The sequence below is a fragment of the Ipomoea nil genome, unplaced genomic scaffold, assembly GCF_001879475.1.
Source record: "Ipomoea nil cultivar Tokyo-kokei standard unplaced genomic scaffold, Asagao_1.1 scaffold2845, whole genome shotgun sequence".
Lineage (NCBI taxonomy): Eukaryota > Viridiplantae > Streptophyta > Magnoliopsida > Solanales > Convolvulaceae > Ipomoea > Ipomoea nil.
In genome coordinates, this window is record NW_017619273.1 from 1411274 (window position 1) to 1426076 (window position 14803).

The 14803-nt window shown below is 37.9% G+C and overlaps 2 protein-coding genes across 2 annotated transcripts; one reads left to right on the plus strand and one right to left on the minus strand.

Moving 5' to 3' along the window:
• Positions 1 to 573: 573 nt before the first annotated feature.
• Positions 574 to 4806, plus strand: LOC109160198 (hydroxyproline O-arabinosyltransferase 3-like). Its single transcript, XM_019308422.1, has 8 exons — positions 574 to 1217; positions 2280 to 2347; positions 2431 to 2632; positions 2996 to 3093; positions 3187 to 3256; positions 3341 to 3412; positions 3559 to 3672; positions 4299 to 4806. Exons 1-8 carry the CDS (start codon positions 813 to 815, stop codon positions 4359 to 4361), a joined length of 1092 nt encoding a protein of 363 aa, XP_019163967.1. The 5' UTR covers positions 574 to 812; the 3' UTR covers positions 4362 to 4806.
• Positions 4807 to 5362: 556 nt separating this feature from the next.
• Positions 5363 to 12419, minus strand: LOC109160199 (signal peptide peptidase). The gene is made up of 12 exons (XM_019308423.1): positions 12269 to 12419; positions 11774 to 11882; positions 9398 to 9513; positions 9106 to 9257; positions 8921 to 9006; positions 7566 to 7693; positions 7107 to 7157; positions 6815 to 6901; positions 6650 to 6719; positions 6238 to 6374; positions 6033 to 6110; positions 5363 to 5656 (listed from the first exon to the last, which is right to left on the minus strand). The coding sequence occupies exons 2-12, from the start codon at positions 11811 to 11813 to the stop codon at positions 5582 to 5584; spliced, it is 1020 nt and encodes a 339-aa protein (XP_019163968.1). The 5' UTR covers positions 11814 to 11882; positions 12269 to 12419; the 3' UTR covers positions 5363 to 5581.
• Positions 12420 to 14803: the final 2384 nt, after the last annotated feature.

A 14803-nucleotide genomic window follows, 5' to 3' on the forward strand; every position in this document is an offset into this window, starting at 1 on the left:
GAGAATCACATTATCTTCCATTTTCGAATTGCATAAAAACATTCATTGAACGAAATGTTTCTTACAGCACGTTTGGTTCACGGAATGAATTTTGAGGTAATAGTGGTGCTGGTGTTGGTGTTGGTGTTGGTGGGGTGGTGGTGGTGGTGGTGGTGGCGGTGGTAGTGGCGGTGGCAGCAATGGTGGCGGCGGTGGTGGTGGTAGTGGCGGTGGTGGCAGTGCTGGTGGTGGTGTTGGTGGGGTGGTGGTGCTGGTGGCGGCGGCAATGCTGGTAGCAATGATGGTGGTGGTGGCGGCGGCGGTGCTGGTGGTGGTGGGGTGCTGGTGGCGGTGGGGGTGCTGGTGACGGGGGTAAAATAGGAAGTAGAAATTTTAGGCTATTCCTGAGGACTCAGTAATAGCCTAATACCAAGGGGGGCCTGGTAATAGCTATTACCTTATCTGGAGGAATAGGGTATTACCGAAAATATTATTCCCGGTAATAGAAACGGTTACCAAACACATGAGTAGATCTATTACTGAGAATGCTATGCCATTCCCAGCCTATTCCGTGAACTAAACGGGCCATTAATGTCTTGGGAACATAGAGATTGGAAATATTTAGAAGAAACGTATAAACCTCCAAAAACTTGGAGTTGCCTTTCCAATTTCAATCAAAACTATTGTCTGCAAATTCCAACAGATCTCTCTCTCTTCTCTTCGCTGTTACAGCTCGCTGTCACTTTCTTTGCCCCATCACAATTCACGCACATATATATATAGCACTGCATCTGTAAGATATTCTATATCGGTAGCAGGGAGATAGAGACAATATGATTGGCGGAGGGAGGAAGAACGCCGGCGGTCGAGCAGTGTCGCCATTTCTGCTGGTACTTATTTCACTGGGATTCTTCTTCGCCACTTACAATTTAGTCACGCTCCTCATCCACCAACGACGTACCGCCGCCGGCGCCGGCGCTGCAGCAGGTGCTTCCGACTTGTCTACCAGATGGCGGCTCGGCGATAATCCGAAATTCCACGTCGCTCTCACTGCCACCGATGCTCCCTACAGCAAGTGGCAATGCCGGATCATGTACTATTGGTACAAGAAGATGAAGGAGTCGCCTGGATCAGATATGGGCGGTTTCACCCGCGTATTGCATTCGGGCCGCCCCGATAACCTCATGGAAGAGATCCCTACTTTCGTCGTCGATCCGCTTCCCGAGGGCATCGATCGGGTGAGAATTAAATGCAATTTAATCAGTTCTACTTTATGAATAATGCAGTATATACGAGAATCACAGTATTTTAATCAGTTCTACTAAGTGCTTACATTGTTCTTGTTTTTAAACAATGATGACTATACTGCTAGTAAATTATGCTATGCTGGATTCATTATAAAAATGCTTGTTTGTGTCATGGTCAACACTGTACAGTTTTCTTTAAAAACTATTTGTTCACTAATCACTATCCCAACAATAATGTTGCATGTTAAAATCCATGAGAATTACAACATGGCTTGAGACTCATTCTTTCATCAATGACAAGTAGGAAATGCACAAGCATTGCTATCTATATTCATGCCAAGACAGAATTTGATGTTGTGGGAGTGGGGGGGATGTGTTTGGGGATGAAGTAAGGAAATGAATGTCACTTCAAGGAAGTTGCTTTTATGCAGTCCAGATAGAATTCATTGATTTCCAAGATTTCATGTTGCAAACTTGCAATTTGCATCATGCAGGAGTGTCAGGCCCTTATTATTTTCTGTGAATTGCTTGTTCTATTCTACATCTCTGTTACCCTGGATATTGCCACAAAAACTTATTTCAATAGCAATCAAGACATGTGTGTTCCTTCTTAGGTGTGGTTGGTTGACAGATTTAGCTCTTAAGGAATGAGTATCAAAGTGATTGATATTGTTTGGTTGATAGGTTTTTAGAACACTACTATGGGTTTCAAATACCTCCTTAATTGAAAAACTCTACCCAAATAAAATAAGGGTATCATCCCCTTTCATTCCCTTATTCCTTCTCATCCCCTACCAAGTATTTGATACCCATTCCGATTCCAATTACCATGTGCGAACCAAACACACCCTTATTCTTTTCCTTTTCTTATCTTTTGGCATCTTGAACACCTGTAAGTTTTGAGTGAAGAAATATGTGTTTGGTTTCTTCTTAAGTTCTAGTTGGTTCTGGCTTCCTATTTACTTGAAGACATCTTTAAGTTTGAATTCTTTTCTTGCTCTAAGTAGCAATACTTCCCTTAGGTTTGTTTACACAATTGAATGTTTTGTGCAGGGTTACATTGTCCTGAACCGACCATGGGCTTTTGTTCAGTGGCTGGAGAAAGCTGTGATTGAGGAAGAGTATGTCACTTGTGCTCTGAACTGCAAAATTATTTTTATCTCACATGTTTGATCTTAATGGTAGTACATGCTGACTGATGCAGATACATTCTAATGGCAGAACCTGATCACATATTTGTGAATCCTTTGCCGAATTTGGCTGTTGAAGGGCAGGCGGTTGCATTCCCTTTTTTCTACATCAAACCTGTAGAGAATGAGAAAATCATAAGAAAATATTATCCAGTGGAGAAGGGCCCTATAACTAATGTTGATCCTATTGGCAATTCTCCAGCAATAATCAAGAAGGTAAGGCTACTCATCAAAAGAACATGGAATAATATGTGAAGGCCACAACATGGTATCTAAAATTACTATATGCAGTGATTTACTAAATACTCAGAAGATTATAAAAAGATAAACATCCCCAGTGCAGACTTGCAAGGGAAGGAGCTGACTCTTGCAAGAGCAATAATTTTAATCCAAATATTATGCAGGCAAAGCTAATTCACCGTTTTATGAACCTTTGATCTTCAGGCTGTGGCTTTACTGATTTCGTAGACTATGAAATACATTTTATGACTCATTATTATGTGCATTGTTATCTTAGTCATTTGTTCCAAATTTATGTTATTTCCTTCCATAATCTGCTGGCCTCTCGGATTGCTGCAGTCAACTCTGGAGAAAATTGCTCCAACATGGATGAATGTTTCTTTGAGGATGAAAGATGATACTGAAACTGACAAGGCTTTTGGTTGGGTTCTAGAAATGTGCGCTATATTCATACTCGGGTTTTTTCCACTATTAAATGCCAACTTATCCTGGCAGCTTTTTTATTTGGCTGTAATTTGTCTGTTTCTCAGGTATGCTTATGCGGTGGCATCCGCTTTGCATGGCGTGAGGCATACTCTCCATAAAGACTTCATGCTACAGGTTTTTGAAGAATAACAACATTTTCCTTTTATTGTTATCCTCAATCATTTGCTTACTGAAAAAAAATTGATATATATATTTCAGCCTCCCTGGGACCTTGAAGTCGGCAAAAAATTCATCATTCACTATACATATGGTTGTGATTACAATATGAAGGTAACAGAGTTTTGATTATCCTCATGATACTACCTGTTCCATCATCTGTTCAGCTTGCGTTCACTTAGCTTGATGGAATAAATATACATGTCCTTCTAACAGTTTTTCTCACCTGGGTCATTTTATTCGTGGCGATGATTTAACAGGGACAATTGACATATGGAAAGATTGGAGAATGGAGGTTTGATAAAAGATCTCATCTCCAAGGTCCTATACCAAGGAACCACCCTTTGCCTCCTCCAGGGGTTCCTGAAAGCGTGGTATGTAAACCCTTCTTCTTCTTGTTCACCACCCAGAATATGTTTAGAGAACCATGGAACTGAACAAAATTAACCCGAAAGCTGCATAATTGAAATCCAGTACGTTTTATTGACACTTAAAAAATTAAGTAACTTGCATTGCCATATCACGCTCACCCAATAAAAAATAAATAAATGTCCTTTAGCTTTATCTGTTGTAAAAGCATAGTGGCAGTGGTAGTGGATATTTTTCATTGAGACTATCTATCGTCTAGACCTTTCATGATGATGATCCTCAAATACTGCCTAAATTACTTTGTGCTCTCTCTCTCAAAATATTTCTGTTAGAAAGAGAGCATTAAAAATAAAAAGTTGGAGGAGCCTAAAGAATAGAATCCTTCCTTTTGAGTTTAAAGCTAGAATTATATCACACCTACCTAGATATATGCTGACCTCCTCTTGTCACGAGGGTATGGCATTATGATGGGTAGTTGGGAGTTGGGAGATGAATGAATCCTGCAGCATTATTTGAAGTCCAGCGATGTTTGAAACATGCAAACACCCACCCACCCCACTTGGAAACAAGAAAAGGAGACATTGTCTCAAGAGCACTGTTAAACAAACATGCATGATGTTGATTGTTGCAGGTGAGGCTAGTGAAGATGGTGAATGAAGCAACTTCAAACATTCCTGGATGGGATAGTGACTAAGAATGCATGCCTCCTCTTAACTGTGAGAACTGTTCACTACCTGTCTGTACACGTTTCCACGCCGCCTGGTTAAGTCTTCAGGCATTCATTGGTCTGTATCTGCATCTACTGTGAGTGTGGAAGGGTGGGGGGTGGTACATGAAGTTAACATAAATCTATGAAAAATATATTGGTTTTTCCAGAATAGTATAATCTTCATTTTACACATTTCACTTGCCTCTTCTTTTTTTTTTTTTTATCTAGTCCAATACCAAAAGCACTTTTTTTTTTTTTTTTTTTTTTTTTTTTTTTTTTTTTTTTGTAGAGATCTTGTTTATGTTCGAATTTGATTTCATTGTAATCAAATAGCAGTTTTGATGTCATGGTGGTGATCATAGCTCTTCAATTTTGTATTGCTTTCGCAACATAATACTTACCTAATTTTACGGGAGTTTGCCAAAGGTTTCATTTTGATGCCCAACTATGAAGTACATTTTCTGTTCTTTATAAAAATTGATACCTAATGTGTTTCAAGAAAGTAACATTTTGATAACTGAAATTTCATAACTAAATTCTAAATCAGTTTTTGTGTCCGATTTGGATTCATTTGCTGATTCCAAATCCAACTAGAATAGAAGAATTCCGAATTAGCTCAAGTTTGTTTTGTTTTATTTTTAAAATTTTAATTAATTGGAAAAATATTTATATTACAAGTTTATTTATTAATATAATAAATTATGGAAATCATCATTCATCCCAAAAGCTTTTTAAATTTTGAAAGCTCAATTGCATTTCTACAAAAAGTTGTTAGACTATAATTTATCCATTTAACTATTAAAATTATTCGACGAATAAATAAGCTATACACACCCCAACCAAAAAAATTAAATTAAATAAAAAATAAAATTATTTTCTATAATTTTCTATCTACCAATTTTCTATACTGGTGTCCTGGTCCTGATTCTAGCAGGTAAATCATAAATTATATAAGCAAGGATTTGGGGGGAGTAATTAAGGATTGATTATCCAAAAAGGGGCCATTACTGTTAAACAATAATTAAAATGATGCTTGAAAAATCTTAGTTAAGACGGACGGATGATTAGAGGCCAGAAAATATTTACTGGTTTAAAACAAAAAAAAAAAATCTAATACAACAATCTGGGCCTCAGCAAACAAAATATCCTCAGCGACTCCCCTTTGTAACTGAGTCAGAAGGTCTTTTCTACTGTATCTCCTAATTTTACTCTGTTTTCTTGTTTTCTATAGCTTCTTCGCCTTCTTCGGCAACTTTTTTCGACTCATCAAACTCCAGCAACTGCACAAACAAAATCACCCCAAACAGTTTTGAGCTCAAGTAACCAAACAAGACTTAAGAAAGGATCAAAATGCATCATAATCTCTTTCTAATTTCCATAAAAATCTTACCCCATAAAAAAGAAGTGCATGTTAGTGTATATGGGTTGGGGGAGAAAGCGAGAAAGAATTAAGTTCACAAAAGTTTTTACTTTTTTCTTTTCCAGTTTATCTGGCGGGTGTCAAAAGATAGGGGAGATGGGATTTGAATATGGGCATAACAGCAGGGCTAAGGGCTTAGTCGACCACCAGGCTAAACCCTCCCTCAATGGAAGTGAGGTACCAAAATGATAGAAAGCAAAAAGTAATATAGAAAGAAAAGATGGATATACACGTACAGGTTTAACATCCCCGTTCCAAAGGCAATGAACAGCCAAAAATCCAATAACAGCTGGAACAATGTATAACAGTGCTGGCTGTAAAAAGAATAAAAGTGGAAGTCAACCAATTAGAGACTTAAGAAGTTAGAAAAGGTTAGAAGCATTATTGCATGTCTATTAACACGGGAATGTGGAACTGTAAAGGCTCTTTTTGAACACTCACCTGTGCAGCTTGGAACCAGTTCATGACAAAGATGGTCAGACCCAAACCGACTGTGTACCCAACAAATGAGCTTGTGAAGTACTGGCTCCGCTTCCCTCTAGAGACATCAAATCGGAGTGCCAATGCCACAAAAATTCCTGCATAGTAGGAGCAATGAACAAAAGAATTGTGAATAGGCTCAAAACTATTGCAGCAAATGAACTCATTGCAAAACAAAGCTACAACTGTATTCATCTGCTGCATAAAAATGACAAACAAAGACTAAAGGAAGCGCAGTGATGAGATGACTTGGAAATCTACTAGTAAAAATGGTTTTACGAAAATTTATGGAATGGCTTTATTGCAATCTGACAAACGAGAAATTATAGATGAATGAAAGCTTCAAGCTTCCACAGTAGAATGGAGGTTATACCAGGTATTACAATATCCCCAAGGCCGAGCATTGAAAATGGACGTTGAGAATCTGCTGTTGGGAACAAAAGCTGCATGATTTGAAACATCAAACAGTTAGCACATTTGTATTGAACACATCACAATAATCAACTAGAAGTAGGTAAAAACAATAAATATTACAAACCTTTATGGGAGCATCAAATGACTTTGCAACACTAACCATCACCGGGGTAAAAAAGACCCAGAAAATATCATATATAAATAGTCCCGCCTGCAATTAGGAAGCATGACAAAACATCAGGTCAGTCGCAACTGCATAGCCTAGAATCCAAAATAAAGCAAAGCAATTATGGAACCAGATAGTTCACTTAATGGTGGGGGGGGGGGGGGGGGGGGGTGTAAAAACTGACACCTTAAAAAAATGTACAGCTCAAAATTACATGATCCTAAAGATAGAATTCAAGATTAATTCTCACCAAAAGAATGGCACCAGTCTTAAATGAGCCAAGTGAAAGCATTTCTATTCCCTGAAAACAAAATAGAAAAAGAAAACACATCAAGCAAATAAGCTAGTCAAAAAATATAATGATGGAAAAGAAAAGGCTACGGCAGAGGATTGTTATTTATCCATTGAAGGGTGCCACAATCACACTTTGAAAGCTAAGATATCAATATCATAGATCCACACCATTGACATCTAGACATGTAAACTTCTTCAGATAGACAACTAGATCAACCATGAGGTCATCCGAATATTAGAGTACAGACAAACATGCAAAGTTACTTTATTGCCGGACATACATAAAACTAAAAAGGAGATAGATATTTTTTCATCAGGTAATTTACAAAAACATCCTACTCCAGTGGATGCATAGATAATACTCTATGAAGTATACAGACCAACCAAATGGCACTTCAGATGCACACTAACCAACCTGGATGCAGAATGCAAGCCCCAAAATGTTGTTTGCTAGCCAATGCTTTTGCTTTGCATACCATGCACAGAAAATGGTTCCAGGAATTGCAGCGACAATCTGAGATCTCGTCAACTCTACATCTAAAGCTGCAAAAGAAAAGCAAAAAAATAAAAATAAAATCATGTTGCAAAAATGTCAGCAACAATCTGAGATCTCTGTCAACTCTACATCTAAAAGCTTCAAAGGAAAAAAAAAAATAAAAATAAAAAAATCATGTTGATAATGTCAAACAGATCAAAAGAAATTTATGGATGTAGCATTTCAGGGGGGTGTTAACCAAACTAGGTTGGGTTTGATATATAATGATGTCATGAAGACAGGATCAAAAGTGTCATTGACAATTTTGAACTATCGAACTCATGATTCATGAGATCATCACTGAAGATAAAACAAGCACAATCTAAAGTTGGAAACACATTTGACTATAGAAGCAAGTATCACCACACAGAAAGCTCCAATATCTCATCTCTCCCTCCAACTTAACAATCTTTAAACAGAACCCAAAAAAACACCACTCTTCAATAGAACAATATCATATTTAACAACTATATTTCATGTGTCTCTTTTATAGCCAATCCATGTCAATAACCACAAATGAGGCATTAGCCTTCATTTGTAGCAACAATTCCTTTGTTCTATTTAGAATTTGCTCTATTCTTTTCCCTCAAACTTCTCCACATCTCTTCTATGCACTATTAAAGTGGAAAGCCAGTAAAAGTGATTTACTTTGATGTCAGTGGAAACCACAATATCCAAATCAAACTGTAGAGCTTGCAATGAGGTTTGCAAGTAGGAAAAATCTTTAAAGCTACAGATCATAAAGAAAATTTCTGATTTACAAATAAAATTAGGAAGAAAGTTTGAATTATATTTACCATCTTATAGAAAGAGAAATGTGTACATTCATATACATATCAAAGAAATATTATGTAAGCCTACATCAAAGATGAAGTAGGCTTGTTTCTTTGGACTTCACATGCCTGCAAATCAGCAACTAAGAAATTTTGGCATTACTTTGTAGGCTGGCATATGTATCAAATGCGGGATTGTAACAATAGATTCCCCAGAAAAGTGACACCCCTTAGCTTCAGCCTACACTAGCATATACAGTGTTTTAATTGACAAGTAGTTAAGCTACCACAGAAGGCAGGATAAATCAGCAGTGGTGTTTAAAATAAGCAGCCAGTAAGGCTGTATGAAATATGTTCCATTAAGAAAACTACCTGGACATCAAAGAAGAATACAAGATCCTAAGTCTATAAGACAGCTAAACTTTTCAGAAAGAATATAAGCTTAACCACAAGAAATCTTACAGCGAACATATGGAAAACGCCATACAATGGGATCTTCATTCCACTTTGTTGGCAAGAAACGCTTAATTGCAGGTAACAATGTTGCTCTGCAGAGTGCAAAAGACAAGAATTGTGTTTGATATTATTCATGTCAATAAAATGAAATATTAAGCATTAGTAAATTGATCCATACTAAAAGAACATACGAAAGGGCTGCGATGCCGAGTACAAAGAAGTAACATGTCAGGACAGCATTAACCAGGTCTTTAGACAGGAACTTAAAAAGCAAGAACAATGACAACAACATTGCACTTCCAACTAAGGGAAATCGCATGGCATGTTCATTAGACATTGTCTCCTGCAAATAAAAATAGCAAATGTTTAGGCATCATCATCATCATCATTTATAAAGCTATCGTAAATCTTAGTTTAAAAATAATAATTAATTAATTTTTTTTTTTAAACAAAGGCCACAACATGGGGGCCAGCCAAACATACCGAAGGTGGAGTTGGTTTAACAGATCGGTAGCATCCAACATAAACTGTGAGGCAGGCTGTCAAAATGACATTCAGATTTGGATCTATCTTTACCACAAGTGGAGCCAAAGTTAAACCTGAAACAGATCCAGAAATCAGTGAAAGCATAATGATCATAACTAGCTTTCTATTATTAGCACAAATAATGATTATACCATCAAGTTGACATCTGGTATTCTGGCCTAAAAGTTTTAAAATAACTAACTTGGAAATTTTTTCCTGATTGACTGAACATGCATTCACTATTACAAGCTTCCATGGCCTCTTTGAAAAGGAGAAAAAAAATCCAGAATTGTATATGCATACACTTGTTCATTATTTTTAAAGCAAAGCAAAAGGCCTTGCACTTCACTCTAAAATATTAATTTCCTCAACACTGTTTGCTGTGATGATCTCAACAAGCAATTAAAGATAACTAGATTTTAGCAAATATAGAATTATTACTCAAATTATTAAAATACTCATTTCACTAATTCCAATGGGAAAACATTTTGAATTTGAATGACAAAAAATGTATGTTTTAGACACTTGACTTTAAGGCCCGTCAGCTTGTTAAGACCTCTACTTTTCATGTCATCCAATTCATCCCCCCAACTTAGGCCATGAACCCACTGTTAGTCCTTCATTTCTTTTTCTTGCTTCTCATGATAGAGACCGGGTCACCGGGGTGGGGTGGTCAGTGTGAGTATGGAAGTGTTAATGTGTTTCCTTTTGTTTTCCATTGTCTGGCCACTGATGGCAAGGTGGCTGGCGCTGTTAGCTTTTCTATGGGGAAAAAAAACTTGCACTTAAACACCTTAGATAAGAGGGTTTATGTGATTTTACCCATGTTAGACAAATTTTGACAGAACATTGAGCAAACACCTTGAGCACTTGGTCTTAAGAAGTAAGGATCTTAATAGGTTACAAGCCCTAAGCCCCTAAACACAAGTAGCACTTTCTCTATCTAAGCCCAATCAAAATTTTACAGATGAAGAAATAACTTCCAATCTCTCATGATGGTCACTGTCATTTTCATACAAAAGAAAGGAGATTTTGCCATTTTTTGTCCCTCATGTTTCTGACTTTGATGGTCATACCCCTCATATTCAACATTGTTCAGTTAACATTCCATCTGTTCCCAAAGTTTCCCATTGTTAGTCTTTGACACTAATCATCAAAAGTGGACTAACAAGGAAAACTTCATACACAATAAGGACATTGACTGGGCACTTTTAAAACTGTAGGAACCAATCACAGGAATGGTAATTTTTACATTTTAACTAATATCCACACATGTTGGGCAATGTGATGAGAATATGGGCCATTGGGTATGGTGTTTTTTATGTTCCACCCTTAGATGAGACACATCAATATGTGTGGCTCTCCTTTGGCCTTCGGCAACATGAGTGATGGAGGGACTAATGATGGGAAACTAAGTGAACATTGGGAAATGGGAATGATGGTTTGACAGTTTTGAACTTAGGTTGAGACTGTCAAAATCAGAAACATGAAGGACCAGAAATGACATAGACTAGAAAAGAAACAAAAGGGGTAATGTCTAGCATATGGATATAAATCCAAAAGAAAGCTCATTCTACCCAATGCAACATTACAAGCTCAAGAAAAAGGCAGATTTGACAAAGGAAAACTCCAGAATATTTTGGCACATCATAGTTCAAAACTATCACTGCGCCCATAAAGCTTATCTGTGATGCTCTAGTAATTCATCCAAACTATCTGGTGCATTTTCAGGATTCATTTTTCTTTCAGAGTGATCTGGCCCAAACTGGCCAAGCAATCAGCAAATTTGTTGTTTTCAGGAGGATATAACAAATTCCCATCAGCTATCCCTTCTAAACCAACTCTCTACCATTTATGACATGGATTCCATACTCCAAGGAACATAGTTCCATTCATGCAGGAAAGTATGCAACTCCCAGTCTCCCACTGTGGAATCCATGGCTAACATGATGCCAGAGTAGCCCCTTGAGAAATTACATAACTGGCTACTTAATGTCACCTCAGATTGAGGCACATTTGGAAATTCTATTTGATCCTTTGGTTTCAGAGTATATCGTTTAAATTTTTTTAACTTTGAATCTTGGATTATTTTAAAGATAAATGGTAATTTACTAAGTTTGGCTATACCACTATAGTTTTTTTTTTGAAAAGAACTATACCACTATAGTTAATTACTCAAAAATAGAAATCAGACCCTGAAAACAAGGCAGGCTAATTTTTCAAACATTTGTTAGTAGCAAGATGGTAGAACTGCCAAAAGATTTTAATAATTGATCCAAATTCTTCCACAAGCACAATTGCAAGAATCAAACTCATTCTGAGTGAGAAATAGACCTGTTAAAAGTATATTTGCCAGACGCTCGTTATTCTTCATCCTTACAATGTTCAGGATCGCGCACACTTGCCCTTGTCCTTTTCTGCTTCACCGTCTAAGGAAGAAGCTCTAGCACATAGCAAACATTACATTTCATAATTAAAATGAGAATTTTGAAGTAGAAGAGCCGCCATGTCACAAAATCAGTGAAAAATTAGATAAATAAAAATCCATTATCCATAGTTTTATTATTCGATTGTGGAAAATATACAATCTTTACCCAGACAGTGAAAGTCTGCAACGACAATCTTTTCTTTTTGTCAAAAAAAATAAAATAAAATCACATTACGCAGATAGTGATAACCAAATCAAGATCGAATTATTAAAGAACGGCAACAATTTCTTCAATTAGAAATGTAACTCAAGAAAAAAAAAAAACAAATTGAATTAATAAAACAAAAACAAACAAATAGTGATCTTCTGGAAATGAAAATCCCCAAAAATAAAGGCTTCACCTAAAAGAAGTGATGCGCGTGAGTCTTCTCTCTCCGGAGAATTGGATGTACAGATCGGAGAAACGACAGCGTAGACAGATTTGGAACGCCCTCCGGGGTTTTAACTAAGAGAGAGAGAAGGAAAGAGAGAGTAAAACAGTGAAAGCAAGAGATTTAATTCGGCTTCAGTTAATAGTCAAAACCGTAGAGGACACGTAGGGATCGTCACTGTGGCCAATGGGATATTGACATGTCACGTTGGGAAAATATCTTTCGAGGATGTACCTGACGTGGATTTCATGAGTCAGCACACTATTATGGGTGGGACCGTTATATCGTGGACGAGGTCCACAATGCCAATACAAATAATTTGACTCCATAATGTATATAAATTCATGAGTAAATAGTCCCTCGACTATAGCTAAATTTACAAATTGATCCTCAATTTTTAATTTCAACCAATTAAGTCCTTAACTTTGCAATTTTAACACAGTTTGGTCATTTGTCTATTTGACCGTTTGTTGACTGCGCTTTTTTAGGATATATATGTAATTTCATGGTTCATCGTCGGGTTTTTAAGGTTCCGGTTGCATTTCTAGACCGCACTGTTACATTAGAATCCACTGTTGGCGTTGCACCCCATGCCGGAGAGATTATAGCTTTTGATAGATAGATCGCCGAAATCCCTGGAGTGGCTCCTCGAGAAAGCCGTGACTCCAAGCGATGTAGGCAAGCTGAACCGGCTCAGGATCCCCAAGCAGCAAGCGGAGAAGCACTTCCCCCCTCTGAAACGGCGCTGTCACCTCTAAGAGCGTTCTCTAAGCTGAACCGGCTCGTGATCCCCAAGCAGCAAGCGGAGAAGCACTTCCCCCTCCGAAACAACGATGTCACCTCCAAGAGCGTTCTCTTGAGCTTTGCACGTGAAACTACATATATATCCTCAAAGATCGCGGTCAACAAACAGTCAAATAGATGGAGGACCAAATCGTGTCAAAATTACAAAGTTAAGGACTTAATTGGTTGAAATTGAAAGTCGAGGACTAATTTGTGAATTTAGCTATAGTCGAGGGACCATTTTGGGTATTTACTCTAAATTCATGTTCATAATATACATAATTTATGTTCATAATACACATATACATAATATATGATATAAACCTCCAATGGTCCTCCAAGTATTAGCTATATACCAGCTGTGGTCATTCGATTTTTAAACGACCACGAGACGTCCTCCAAGTTTTTAAAAATAACCACATGTGGTCCTCCCGTTAAGTTTGCTGTCAAATGGTCGTTAAGTTTGAAGGTAAAGCTGTCATTTCACATATATCTCCTCCATCACCTTCCTCACGCTCTCAACTCCCCCCCCCCCCCCCCCCCCCCCTCTTGGCCATCGGTGAAGACAAGAAGCAACAGCGACGGTGGTGGTTTGGTTTTGCGGCGTAGCAGCGTTGCGATTCTTGGACCTCCGTTTTTCTTCAACTATCTTCCAACGTCGCACAGCAGGTAGGGGTGTGCAAACTTCGGATAATTTTCGGTTAACCGACCGAACTGACAAAGTTCGGTTAACCGTTTTCGAACCGAACTTTTTCGGTTCGGTTAATGGTTAAAGGAATTTTAAAATTTCGGTTAACGGTTAATTCGGTTCGAAAGGTCGGTTAACCGAATTAACCGAACGGTTAACCGAAGTTTTTAATATATATATAAAAATAATAATATAAATATAAATACTAATTTGAAATTATGGATGTTTGGAGTTTATAATTCATGTTATTTATATTTTGTTATGAATGTATTATGATATGTATTTTATTTTAATGCGATTTATTATTTTAAGTGTTATTTTTAGAATTTTAAATTTTAGCTTTAAAAAGTTCGGTTAATCGGTTAACCAACCGATTAACCGAAAAAAATTTCGGTTCGGTGAATTCGGTAGAGCAAATTTCGGTTCGGTTAACGGTTAAAGGAAAAAAAACTTCGGTTAATTCGGTTCGGTTAAAACGGTTCGGTTAACCGAACGGTTAACCGATTGAACACCCCTAACAGCAGGGCTGAGCAGTCTCCAGCGACGTTCCTAGTTTCGGTGAAACAATATGGGCCGGCGAGCTCCTCCGGCGTGGGTTTCCTCTTCCGACGAAGGGTACCAGCATGAGGTGGTGGTGCGCGGTTCTAGAAGGCTTCGGCGATGACGGGACGTGTAGCGGTCTTCCGGCAACGAGAGACAGCATTGGCGACCCTTTTTCCGGCCTCCCTTCTCTCGTCGTCGGCGGTTTCGGTGAGAGTCCGATGAAGCAACAACGATATCTGTTTTCACTAGCGAAGCAGAGCAGCAACGGCGTTGGTCCAGGACTTTCTCGTTACCCTCGCCACTCAAAATAGCAGCTTGCACAGTAGTACCATAGGCAACGACTTCATCAAGATTGGTGTTCTTGCAGAGCTCTTTATCGTTGAAGAAGTCCTGCAACAGTTGCTAAACCTTGGGAATTCTAGTGGAGCCACCAACGACGACATCATGAACATTGCTCTTTTCCATCTTGGCATCTCTCAAACACTTCTTAA

Excerpts from the sequence above, each read along its gene's own strand:
- LOC109160199 (XM_019308423.1), bottom strand. The coding sequence starts at position 11,813 with ATGAAGAATAACGAGCGTCTGGCAAATATACTTTTAACAG. Across the intron at positions 7,694-8,920 it reads GCGTTTTCCATATGTTCGCT|CTTTAGATGTAGAGTTGACG; the intron begins GTAAGATTTCTT and ends TTTCTTTTGCAG. Across the intron at positions 6,720-6,814 it reads CATTTGATGCTCCCATAAAG|CTTTTGTTCCCAACAGCAGA; the intron begins GTTTGTAATATT and ends CAAATCATGCAG.
- LOC109160198 (XM_019308422.1), top strand. The coding sequence starts at position 813 with ATGATTGGCGGAGGGAGGAAGAACGCCGGCGGTCGAGCAGTGTCGCCA. Across the intron at positions 2,633-2,995 it reads CTCCAGCAATAATCAAGAAG|TCAACTCTGGAGAAAATTGC; the intron begins GTAAGGCTACTC and ends GGATTGCTGCAG. Across the intron at positions 3,094-3,186 it reads TTTGGTTGGGTTCTAGAAAT|GTATGCTTATGCGGTGGCAT; the intron begins GTGCGCTATATT and ends TCTGTTTCTCAG.